This window comes from Muntiacus reevesi, chromosome 1 (genome assembly GCF_963930625.1).
Source record: "Muntiacus reevesi chromosome 1, mMunRee1.1, whole genome shotgun sequence".
Lineage (NCBI taxonomy): Eukaryota > Metazoa > Chordata > Mammalia > Artiodactyla > Cervidae > Muntiacus > Muntiacus reevesi.
This window is the reverse complement of record NC_089249.1, coordinates 137,901,184-137,914,922: the sequence shown is the minus strand read 5'-3', so window position 1 is coordinate 137,914,922 and position 13,739 is coordinate 137,901,184. Positions and strand designations below refer to the sequence as shown.

General features: G+C 35.0%; 1 protein-coding gene and 1 pseudogene across 1 annotated transcript in view; one reads left to right on the top strand and one right to left on the bottom strand.

The window, feature by feature from the left end:
• Positions 1 to 13,739, bottom strand: part of DNAI4 (dynein axonemal intermediate chain 4) — a 104,286-nt gene that overhangs the window by 7,980 nt on the left and 82,567 nt on the right. The window contains 6 exon segments of the mRNA XM_065911239.1: positions 4,080 to 4,236; positions 6,222 to 6,448; positions 7,057 to 7,155; positions 11,090 to 11,211; positions 11,530 to 11,687; positions 13,346 to 13,497. Coding sequence (XP_065767311.1) covers positions 4,080 to 4,236; positions 6,222 to 6,448; positions 7,057 to 7,155; positions 11,090 to 11,211; positions 11,530 to 11,687; positions 13,346 to 13,497 — 915 coding nt within the window.
• On the top strand, positions 3,214 to 3,332 carry LOC136156405 (small nucleolar RNA SNORA70; annotated as a pseudogene).

Sequence of the window (13,739 nt, the reverse complement as noted above, 5' to 3'; positions counted from 1 at the left end):
AATTAGTAAGAAAGACATGTATACAAAATATTATAATTTATATTGACAAATTATTGTAGCAATTGATAGGTACTAGATAAAAATACATGCGATGAAGAGACTCAACATGCTAATGCTTACAGATTTCCCTCCAACCACTACACCAACACATACTAATAAAAATTTTGAAAAAATTCAAGCCCCCCTTCCCCACTGCCCCCACTTCAGAGCTTGTGGACAAGTTCTTAGCACTGAAAGAATTACAGAGACAAAAAAGAATGGATTCAGGCCTTGAGTTTATATTTATGATTTGAGAGCTATGGGTGGAAGAAGCAAAAGGAGTACTATGAACTATGTATTTGGATTCATTTTAATGTTTCTTTGAAAGACTTAAATAAAGAATAGAATTCTCTTTTAATTTCTTTTAGCTGTTGAGCTGTATATCTTAACCAAGGTTCACTATGAGCATAAACATCCCCATCCTGTTAAAATATCTTATACTCAATGAATGTGTGAGAAAAGGAAAATATTAAAATAGTTTATATCATGGAAAAAATAAGGCATTAGAGATGCATTCTCAGAGCACACTAAAACTATTTTGTAAGGAGACCAATGCATTTAAACAATTACTCGGTGTACTATAATGACTTATAAACTGATAAGTAGAAGACTAAAATTCACTATGATCCTACCTCTAAGAAACAATGCTTCTGTGATTTTTTTCTCTAGCTTTTCAATGCGTATTTATTAAAAAAAAAAAAACATTTATTGATAACTACTATAAGCCAGACACTGTACTAAGCCATAGGGACATAGCCCAGAACAATAGAGACAAATTTAATGTTTGTGTAGAGCTTATAATCTAGCTGTGGGAGATGGGCAATTAACAAAATAAATCAATCAAAACTCCAGTATTCTTCCCTGGGAAATCCCATAGACAGAGGAACCTTGCCGTCTACAGTCCCTGGGGTGTCAAAGAGCAGGACATCACCACTGAGTGACTGAGCGTATGTGCGCGTGTGCGTGCGCGCACACACACACACACACACACACACACACACACACACACATACACACGCTCACAGAGATAACAAAGATAAGTGTTATTAAGAACATTAGTCATGGAGGAGTATTGAATAGGGAGTGTGGGGGAGGGTAGAGGCTGCAATTTTAAATAAAGTGGCCAGGGAAGACTTCACTAAGAAACTGACGTTTGAGCAAAGACTTGAAGTGGGTAGAGAACCAAACAGTGTACAAAGTTCCAAGCAAGCTAGTATGTATGTAAGTAAGTATTTTCTGTTTGCTTGTTTGTTCAAAAAACATAGTCCATATGGCTGGGGCAAAACTTTACCTCTTACATGTAACCCAAACCTAATCAGCACTTCTGACTTGCTTAGTCATATTTCCCTCTGGTTGGATATTTAGATTGGTTCCTTTTCCTTTTTTTCTTTCCTTTTCTCTTTTGTCTCATCCTATCACAAAACATAATTTCATAGATTGCCTTTATGAATATTTCTGTAAGATAGAGCTCCAAAAGTCAACAATTCTGATTCAGATTGTCAAATTGCTCCCAAAGAACTGACACTAATTTTTATTTCAACTGTCAGTATAAGCGAGGATCTATCTTACCAAATATCTGTCAGTAATAAGTAGGCCAGTGGTCATGTATGGATGTGAGAGTTGGACTGTGAAGAAAGCTGAGCACCGAAAAATTGATGCTTTTGAACTGTGGTGTTGGAGAAGACTCTTGAGAGTCTCTTGGACTGCAAGGAGATCCAACCAGTCCATCCTAAAGGAAATCAGTCCTGGGTGTTCATTGGAAGGACTGATGCTGAAGCTGAAACTCCAATACTTTGGCCACCTCATGTGAAGAGTTGACTCATTGGAAAAGACCCTGATGCTGGAGGGATTGGGGGCAGGAGGAGAAGGGGACAACAGAGGATGAGATGGCTGGATGGCATCACCGACTCGATGGACATGGGTCTGAGTAAACTCCGGGAGTTTGTGATGGACAGGGAGGCCTGGCGTGCTGCGATTGATGGGGTCACAAAGCGTCAGACACAACTGAGCAACTGAACTGAACTGAACTGAATAAGTAGGCCAATTAAAAGAATTTCTGTTAATCTGATATATGAGAATTCTATAAAATGAATGCTTTTCATTTAACTTAATGAAATATTTTTGTTAATGAGGTTAATTTTAAAATATATTTACCAGCCATATTTTGTGAATGAACTGTTCCTGACCTTACTCACCCTTCAATTGGAGTCTTAGTGTTTTTTCTTATTGATTCATGTGTATTTTTAATATTGTTAACATGCTAATATATTCATGGTAATATTTACCAGATCATTCCTTAAACTAGAAATCTAAACATAAATAGAAAAATACTGAAAAGCTATCTTGAAAATAATGGACATCTATATAGTGTGTGTATATATATGTGTGTGTATATATATGTGTGTGTGTGTGTGTGTATATATATATATATATATATATAGTGGAATATTACCCAGAAATTTTAAGAAAATGAAATTCTGCCATCTGCAACAACATGGATGGATTTGGAGGGCATTATGCTTAGCAGCATGCTTAGTGAAGTAAGTCAGAGAAAGATAAATACAATATGTTTTCACATATATGTGGAATCTAAAAAATAAGATGAACGAACTAATGTAACAAAATAGAAGCAAGACTCACAGATACAGAGAACAAATTAGTGGTTATCAGTGGGGAGAGGGGAGGAGAGAGTAGCAAGATAAGGGAAGAGGATTATGAGGTATAAATTACTAGGTATAAAATAAATAAGATACAAGGATATAATGTAAAGCACAGGGAATATACCCAATATTTTATAATAATTTTAAACTAAGTATAATATATAAAAACACCAAATCTCTATGTGATTTAACACTATGAATCAACTTTACTTCAATTTAAAAAACTTTTAAACAACAAATAAGCAAAAAAATAAATATATAATATTAAAAATAGTGGGCATCTGTCTACGGCCATACCACCCTGAACGCGCCCGATCTCGTCTAAAAATAGTGGGCATCTAGTGATGCTGATTTACTTATCAAAGTTTTAAAGCAAAGCTTTGATATCTGAAGATGAGAGTTAGGGAAGAGGATAATGTCAAACCAATAGAAACAAATAGCAACCTTAGGAACACTGGATAACATCTAAAAATATTATTTCCAAAAAGATTTAAAAATAAAATATTTTTTATTTTTGCAGCCACTTAGGCTGACTGTGCTCTCCTCAGAGGGGCCCAGTGTACAATGGCTGCAAACAGCAGCCTCCTTGGCTATTGCCTGTACAGGTTGCCCTAAGAAGCCGAGGAGACAACTCTTCCTAGCGGACCTTCATGACTGGCATGCTGTTCTGTCTAGGCTCCAGACAGGTATGCTCGGTGCCTTTGGAAAGTCCCAGGGAGCAGTGGCCAGAGTCATAATGGCCATCCACACCTAGCAGCAGAACAATAAACCTGTGATTGAGGCCCTCGTCAGAGCCAAATTCAAGTTCCCTGGCCACCAGACGATCTACATCTCCAAGAAGTGGGGATTTACTAAGTTTAATGCAGGTGAATTTGAAAACATGATGGTTGAAAAGCGGCTCATCCTAGATGGCTGGAGGGTCAAATATATCCCTAACCGTGGCCTCCTGACAAATGGGTCCTGCACTCATGAGAGCCTTGGCACTGCCCCTCCTTACTCATGCTTACCCATAAATTCTACTTTTCTGACAAAAACAAATAAATAAAAATATATCTTGTAAAAGTCTTTGAATATTTGCAGAGAACAGTCACAACCATAAACTAGGGACAGTTTTAAATTATTTCATATAATATTTATAATTATTCTGCTCAACAACATTATTTACTTTTAAAAATAAAGAATGATGTTTTCATTTAACAGATAAAGACTGTGAGGCTCAAGTAAAATAAGCCTACTAGGCACCATGCCACTCTTGGGACTTACATTTATCTTCCCACTGTGCCACAATTCAGATATTTGAGAAATGTAAATCTTGTTGACGCAAAACTATAGCTGAATAAAATCATAAAATGACATAAGATTTTGACTTTCAAGTCTTACCCTGTTAGAGTCCAAAGTAGTGGGCATATTTTTTAATTCATATACAGCAACTTGTCCATCGCTATCTCCCACCAGAAGGCAATCTGTTTGCTTAGCAAAAAGAACAGTTGTGAACTTGATTCCAGGGTTAGCAACATGGACAATCAGAGGGTCCAAACTGTAATGAAATACTGTATTTGTAAATTTAGTTATTATTAATATGTTCTCTTTACATACAGACTAAGAAAAGTCTGAGATATGTGTGATTTCATGTAACAAAAACCAAAAGTGTCTTTACGTGTTTCCAAAAGCAAAATAACTACTTCTCACCTTTTATTCAATCAAAGCTTTCATTCTTTCAATCAACTAATTTCAACTAAATAAATTAAAGTATTCACATTAAGATGTGAACTTATACTTTAAACTCCTGTGATGATTAATTTTATGCATTAACTTGGCTAGGCTGTGGTTTTCAGTTGTTTAGTCAAACACCAGTCTACACACTGCTGTGAAGGCATGATATGATTAACTTAAATCAGTAGAATTTGAATAAAGCAAATTATCCTCCACAAAGTGAGTTGGCCTCATCTAACTTGTTGAAAGCCTTAAAAGAAAAGACTGAGGTCCTCAAAGCAGAATAAATTTCTGCCTCTATACTGCCTTTGCACTCAAGACTGCAACATGGACTCCCCTGATGGAAATTCCGGCTTGCTACCCTATCAAGCAAACTTGGGAATTGCCAGCCCACAATCACATGAGCCAATATTTTTAAATCTCTCTGTCTCTTTCTCTCTCCCTTCCTCCCACCATCTCTATTTTATTGGTTCAGTTTCTCTGAGGATCTCCAGTACAACTTGTTAATTAATAAATGTCTTTTAAGGGAAGGATGTTTTGATCCAAATGAATCCCTGGACCAGAAGTGAATCTGAACAAGATTTAGAACCTTGTTCCAAGGTTCTCTAAACAAGAACCTTCTCTACTATTGCTCATCCAAAGCAATCCATTGACATTCTTTTAAAAGAAACAGTAACTTGCATATCTCTTCTGAAGAAATTTTGCCTGGGAACTACAATCTTACTAGGAAAAAAAAAATCAGAGATGACACTCCTGTAAGTAAGCACTTTCTACATTAGTCATCTCATACTCAAAAATAAATTGTTTTGTGTTGTACTCCTTGAGTTTTTAGTTCAAATTGTTTTATAGAATGAGTTGTGACAAAATTTTAAAGTTACTAAACTATTAATCTCTAGGAAAAAAATTGCAGTTATTAATAAACCCATTGAATTTTCTATCATTTATTTCAAACAAGAATGCATTTCCATGCTTCTCCTCCTTAATAACTTGCCTAAAGGTCTACAATATTTTCTAATATTGAAATAATGATTGAAGAAGTAGGATCATTAAACACAATTCCAGCACTATATAAATTTTCATACTAAAAAGGACAGTCTATGGCCCTCTAATAACTTTGACGTAACACTTAAAAACTTTTAATTAAATGCATGTCTCTTCAAATATGTTTTAAAATGAAGTAAGAGACCAAGTAAATATCATTTAAAAAAATACTTATTTTGCTCCCTTTCTTTATATTACTAATAAAAGGTCTTCAGTTAAGAACAACTAGAAAAGTGCCTCTCTGCATTCTTCCATAAATCAGACAATGACAAAGAATTCAAGGTAGTTATGATATCCTATATCAGTCTATAAAAATTTGATGAGGGAGTACCGTGGTGTTTCAGCAGCTAAGACTCCACGCTCCGAATGCAGGGGACTTGGCTTCAATCCTCGGTCAGGGAACTAGATCCCACATACCGCAATTAAAAGTTTGCATGTCACAACTAAAAGATCTTACATGCCACAACTAACACCTGATGCAGCCAAATAAATAAATAAATATTTTTTAAAATTGAGGAGATAGAGTAACCTATTTTCATTCAAATATTTTAAAACTATTAATACATATGATATAGGTAATTAATATATTATCCTGGCACATCACTTTATTCATAAAGGACTCCCACAGTGTGAACTATTACTTGTTTTAAAGTAACTATTCTTCTTTCTAACCAATGTCAAAACCACCAGTCACCATTTAGATGGAACTGCAATTATCTTCTACTTTTATTATCTACAATTATCTTCAAGAAAAATGTTAATATTTACGTGCTGATGTGAAGGTCCCAAATCTCCACTCTGCTCTCATTTGCAGCTGCAAATATGTAGGATGATTTTGGAGACCAGGCAATATCATAAACAACATAAGTAGTTGGATAAAAACTCAAAAATGGTTTGAGATTCTCATGTTGCCATATAATAACACCCCAATCTGCAGAACAGCTTAAGAAAACATCATGGCAAAATGGGTTCCATGCTATTTTATACACTGGTCCCTAGGATTAGAAAAATAAATTAAGATACATAGTAAGTAGTATTTAATGTCTTATACTTATATTTGACCAAAAAACTTAAAATGCTCAGATTTCTAAAAGCTTTATACACCATACATTATTGTGTAAGTATTATCTTAGCTAAGAATACTAGGTCAAAGTTGAATCTCTTCCCTAAATTATGACATACAGAAGCATACAAATATATTTGCTACTGTACTTACTAAATATTAACATATACTATAGTATTTAAAAATATTTAGGAATACTAAGAAAAATACACAAAAATAAGGGAGAAAACGTGGTAGGAACTATCATTTTAAAATGTAGGGAATACATATATGCCAGAGACAGTTTTACTTTGAGATCAGCCTGTTAAATCAGCAGTCTTTTAGAAGCAAAAACTGTGGCCTAATAACTTATGAAAAGAAATCAAGGATATCTAGAAGCCAAATTAAAAGCCCCACATACTATGGGTGTTTTATATACAAATTCAAGCTTGTATTTTTAAATCCAAAATTATTGCATAAAAATACTGTGTCTAATGATACTGTTTTTTTCAGAAATACAATAAGATAAAATTTTCCATACCTACTGTAATTAAAACTAACCTTATGTCCTCTGTAGGTATCTAGATATTGTTCATTATATGAACAGGAACACTTGTGAATATGACCTTCTTCAGTACCAGCCAAATAGATATTTGTGTCCTAAACACAAAAAATAAAATGCATTAACTTGTGATGTATTAGTAAATGTGCTAAATAGAAGACAGAATTCAAGATTTCTTAAGATCAGTTCAAGAATTAAAACTAGAAATACTATCTTGTAGACGACTGTTGTCTTTTTCTTTAGATCATGATTTTATAATAATTAAACTCCCTGAAGGATGGCTGTGCGAAGAAAATACAGATTCTTTTCTTTGTTAAAGTAGAGTGTAGAACTTAGCATCCTATCTAGAAATTACATGGACAAACATTCAGTTAAAATGAGGAAGAAACTTTCTAACATTTAGAGCTACCTGACAAGAGAATTAAGTCCAGGGAAACAGTATTATTTCACTAGAATTAGTCAAAGAGAAGACAGATGACAACAGTAACACGATTCTTGCTGAGAAGGAGAGATTAAACTAGACAGAGTCTCGGACATCTCTGATGTACTACCAAATAGGGATTTAAAATGTGTTCTCTATACTGAAGTTATAGTCAGAAAGTCTGAAAGTCAGGGCTCTATGTGGAGCTATGTCAAGTCAGCACCACCTGGTAGTAGTATAACTGCAGAATGTCAGGCCCCGCCCCAGACCTGCTGAGTCAGAATCATTTTAACAAGATTCCCAGGTAAATTATAAGAACCCTGAAATCTGAGACACATCACTCTAGCATACATCAGTACTTAAGAATGCAATTACTAGATCATGGGGGTCTACGTAGTTTAAATTACAAAATAAAGTCCATTTCCCCCCCAAAGTAGTATTACCAATTTACACCCAGGAGAATATAAAAGTTCCTTTTGACACACATTCTCTTCAACAGTTTGGTTACATTAGAAATCTTAGATTTTCCATTCTATTAGGTATTAACTTACACTGAATGGTTTTAAGTTTCATTTATGTGGATATTAACAAAGTTGAGCACATTTTTATGTTTATTGGCCAATTGAATCTCCTCTTCTGTTCATATTTCTTGACCATTTTACTAATAATCTTTTTCATATTCATTTGAATAAGTTCCTAATACATTCTATTACATATGCTTTGTCTATTATTAGGTTGCAAAAATCTTCTCCCAGCAAACAGCTTATATTTTTTTACAAACTGTTACTGTCATTTAATAAATAAAAGTTCTCATTTTAATGTAACTGGTATTATATATTTTACACAATTAGGATTTTGTGCTTTAAGAAACTGTTCCTACTTTGAAGTCATAGAGATATTCTCCCATATTTTCTTCTAAAAGTTTTTGCATATAAAGGGGTAGGGATCTAATTCCTTTTTTATATATGAACAATGATTATCTCAGTAGTATTTATAAGTAGGTCATCTTTCTCTGGGCTTCCCTGATGGCTCAATGGTAAAGAACCTGCCTGCCAATGCAGGAGATACAAGAGATATGGATTCAATCCCTGGGTTGGGATAATCCCCTGGAGGATGGCATGGCAAACCACTCCAGTATTCTTGCCTGGAGAATCCCGTGCACATAGCAGCCTGGTGGGCTACAGTCCAAAGTGTCACAAAGAGTTGGACATGACTGAAACAACTTAGTACACAGATAAACGTCTTTCTCTAGAGCTCCTCAAAGTCACTGTCTAAAGTTGGGTTCCTCAGTATATAAACCTCAGACTGAGATTTCCATGCAAGAGGTTTATTGGGAAGTTCTCTCAGAAACAACCTCTTTGAGGGAAACAGGAATGGGTAGAGATTTAAGTTAAACTATGATGCAGCTGCAACAGAGTGCTTTGGAGCTGAGATAGCCCTTCAGAGTCCTACCTCCAGACAAAGGGGTCAAATATGTTTCACACCTCTTCCTAAACATAAATTAGTCAAGAATGATGACAGACTCAAACCAAACTAAATCAACAATCAAACTAAAGGTAAATTGTGTAAATATCACAAAAATCAGAGACTCTAGGACTGGATAAAAAAGCAAAATTCAACTATATGCTGCCTATAAGAAACATACTTTAAATATAAAGACATAAATAGGTTAAATGTAAAAGAATGTAAAATGATAAACTGTGCTAATATTAGTTAAAAGAAAGGTGTAGTGGCTACATTAATGTCAGACTAAGTAGATTTCAGAGTAGAGTATGTTAACAGCTATAAATAATGTCATTGTATAACAAGAGAATTGATTAATCAAGAGAACATGACAATTCTAAACACTTATGTACTTACAGCTTCAAGACACATAAAGAAAAAATTGATAGAGTTTCAAAGGGAGAAAAGACAAATTCACAATTATGGTCAGACACTTCAATACCTTTCTGTCAATAAATCATGGAAGAAACAGGCAGAAAATCAGGAAGGATATAGTGAACTTGAACAATATCGTCAACCAACTTAACCTGACTGATATTCATAGAACATTTCACCCAACAGTAGCAGAATATACACTTTTCTCAAATGCCCAGGGAATACTTACAAGTAAACATCACATTCTAGGCTCTGAAACAAATCTCAATAAATTCAAAAGGATTCAGTTTATAAAAAGTTTGTTCTCTGATCATGATGGAATTGAATTAGAGACCAACAGAAAGATCCTTAGAAAATCCTTGACTATTTGGAAACTAAATAACATGCTTTATCAGTCAAAGATGAAATCAGAGGAGCAATATTGATGTTTTGAGCCAGCGAATTCTTTGTTTGTGTGGGGAGAGGGTGGTGGTTGTCTTGTGCATTGTAGAGTGTTTAGCAGCATCCCTGGACTCTGCTCAGTGGATATAACTATTCTCCCTACATCCCATCTCCCACAGCTGCAACAACCAAAGATATCTGAAGAAGACATTGTGAAATGCCCCTGGTGGAAAGTACTCCCCTCTCTGCCCACATTGAGAACCACTCTTCTCGAATCAAGGTGACAAGCAGATTATAGAAATGTGAGAATGAATGCAGTGAGAATATGACTGAAGCGATAAAGACTCAGAGGTAAAGAATCTGTTTGCAATACAGGAGACCAGGGTTTCATCCCTGGGTCAGGAAAGATCCCCTGGAGAAGGGACTGGCTACCCACCCCAGTGTTCTTGCCTGGGGAGCCCCAGGGACAGAGGAGCCTGGCGGGCTACAGTCCACGGGGTCACAGAGAGTTAGACACTGAGTAACCACATACACAGTGATCAAGGTGAAAAATAATAAAAGCCTGAACCATATGAACAGTAGGCTTGGACTAAAAGAAGTAGGATGATAAAACCTAAATATCATCTGGGTGATAGAGTAGAATAGAATAAGAACTCAAGTTTTGGTTTGCATAAGTAGGTGAATAATGGTATCATTAAACAGATGATCATATTACATATAATAGAAAATATATAGGGAAATGTTTTCTTGTAAGAGTCACAGTGGCTGAATTTTCTGATTCCAACGAGCCTCCAGATAAAAAGAATTAGAAAAGCAGAACTTTACTAACAGTGCTCTGATTTCATTTTGGTCTTGATAGGCATAGTCTGAAGTGGTCTTCCCAATCCCCAGAATCATGAGAGTCACCACTCACAGTGAGATATGGAAGACTATATAGTGGATTTGGTTTCTGTCACTATGATAGAGCAGGAGAGCACCCAAGAGGGGCAAGGTGGGGCATTCAAGTTAAAATGAGCAGTTGAGTAGATAATCCTTCTACTGTTGCTCAGAAATACAGACCTTTCCTCTAAAATGAAGATGAAGGACAGCCAACTGGAAAGTGCCATTTCACCTTAGGCCGATACCTAAGTTTGTTAGTTTTCTGCTTACAAGGCACAATATTTATTAACATGCTAACCTTTTGTCTTTGATTTTGGCCATGAGACATGTGTGATCTTCGCTCCCTGACCAGGGACTGAATCTGCACCTCCTGCCTTGGACAGTGACATCTTAACCACTGGACTGCCAGGGAAGTCCCTAGTCTTATATCTTAATACACTTCAATGATTAGAAGTTGTATTGAAATAATTTACCTTGGGATGAAAAGCAAAACACATTCCAGGAGCCTGTCGAGATATCAAAGCTTCACCTTTCTTTTCCTTTTCCCCTCCTTTTTTGCTGGTGCTAGCAGTCGTTCGCCTTAAGCGCATCAAATCTTTAAAGAAAAAATAGATACCTTTCTACCACATGAAAAAGTACTGTAGATATATGTCCCTTCTGCAAAGAAGATGAGTTCTGCCATTCTTTGCATGTCATTAGGTTAAAATAAGCAAATACCAGAGTTAGATGCTTAGCAAAATGATCAAGCCCAGTTTTTCTCTTATTTAGTCAAACCTAAGCTTACCAACTTTTATACATTGTTCACTAGGAATTTTTAATTCAGCACATAACAAGAGAAAGATAATTTGGGGGGGCAGGTGGGTGTGTGTGTGTGTGAGAGAGAGAGAGAGAGAGAGAGTGTATTTATTTTTACCATGACAGTCCAGTCCTTTCCGTATAACCCATTTAGAGATTCTTCCATCCGCTGATATAGAAACTAGTATTTCTCTTTTGTCATCACCTGTTGTCCCTCGATCTTGTTCTATCCACTGCAGTTGCCATACAGGTCCCAAGTGTTTCTGAGGTGATTCACTAAGACAAGGAAAATCACTAGTAGAAAATCATAATTTTTAAAAAGACTTGTAATACTAAGTGATAAGGACAACTCCCTAAAGCATCATGACTTACTCATAGAATGACGCTTTTATTGTTCTGAACTGGACTTCGACTTTAAATATTTTGAAAATCAGGGAAAAAAAACAACTTTTCTAATATTCACTGATATTTTTCTCATTTCTTACAAAAACAAAATTTTATTGCTATCATAACAGGAATATAAAAGCAAATATTTCTTTCTTTTAAGAATCTACTCCTTTTACTCTATTCACTTACATTTTCCTAGTTGTGCAAATTTAGTTTATTTAGATACATTGAATATAAGTATCTCCATTTTTCCAAGGATATTTCTCATAGTTTAAATAAGTAAGTCATTTAAGTCCTATTTGAGTAAATAGTTACTTCACCCTTCTTCTTATATTTCAGCATTGTCCACTGGCTTGATTCTCTCTAAGACTGAGATTTAAAATTTTTCTGAAAAATTAAAATCACTTCTCAGATTACTACTTTCCTGTCTGATTAATGGGTTGCTTTCTTCCTAGTACTGACTCTCTTGATATTTTATGTGAATCCTCCAAAGCAATAGTGCTGAATACTTTTAAATCTAGATATATTTGATTATTTGGTAAAAGTTATGAATCTTCTGACCGGAAATGAACACAAGGCTCACATTTACAAAACTATGCAAATAATTTCAAAATTAACCTAAAAAACACGTGCTTTAAAGCCTATTTTCAGTTCTTCTGAAGTTTGCTGCTGCTGCTAAGTCACTTCAGTCATGTCGTTCTGAAGTTTATTCAAATAATAATATGAATATATAACCTCATTTTTGCTCCACTAGTATCAGGTTTATTATAAAAACTTGAGGTATCTTTCGATCTCTTTCACCTTAAACTTTTTTATTTTCTCAATATGTCACATTAATTATTTCTTTCATTTATAAAATGAAAGTTCTTGAAATCTAATGTCCATCATGGTGATTATAGTTAATAACACTATGTTGCATACATGAAATTTGCTATAAGAGTAGATCTTAAGTGTTCTCAACCACACACACAAAAAAAATGGTAACTATGTGAGGTTGTTGTTGTTGTTGTTGTTTAGTTACTAAGTAATGGCTGGCACTTTGTGATGAAACAGACTGTGGCCCACCAGGCTCCTCTGTCCCTGGGATTTTCCAGGCAAGAATAATGGAGTGGATTGCCATTTCCTTCTCCAGATATGTGAGATTATGGATGCATTAATTAATTTGATTCCACTAATCATTTCACAATGTATACATATATTAAATCATCACATTGTACACTTAATCATGTTGTACAACCTAAATAAACTCAATTTTTATTTGTCAATTATACCTCAATAAAGCTGGAAAAAATTTTAGCTTTTTAAAAAGCAGCAGCATACACCAAAAGAAGTTTGTTGGTGAGCAGGCAGAAAAGATGATAAAGAGATGTTAAAGCAGAGTATTCCAGCTGGAGAGACATTATGAGGAATTATCAAATGTTTGAAAGCTAATGGTATCACTCCCAATAACAGTATAAACATTCACTCAAAACTAAATAACATAAATTTTTTCTTCTCCCGAAAAAAAGTACATGCTATATATTTATCTAATTCTTGGATTTTCTCACCTACTATCCAGAACTGGAAGGTTACTGTTGTTCTGTACATTATAAATTGCAATAGTGCCATTGTGATAGCCAACTGCTAAAAGGTTAGGTGAGCCGATTGAAAAATCCACAGCAGTAACTCCATATGGACTCTGATAAGTACGCTCTGGCCACTGAATAAAAAAAATATATTACATTACAATTTAAACTTGGTTTTATAAACCACAGTACAGGAGGGTATGATAGTGACTAAAGACTAGGCTGATGGCAGTGGGGATGTGAGGAGAGTTAACCTGCATTCAGTTACTCCTAACTGCCTAAATACATGAGAACAAAACCTCAATCAGTCATTTCCTTTATTTTGATGAATCCTCAGAGCTCAGTAATTTTGCAAAATACAGCATGTACCTCTATA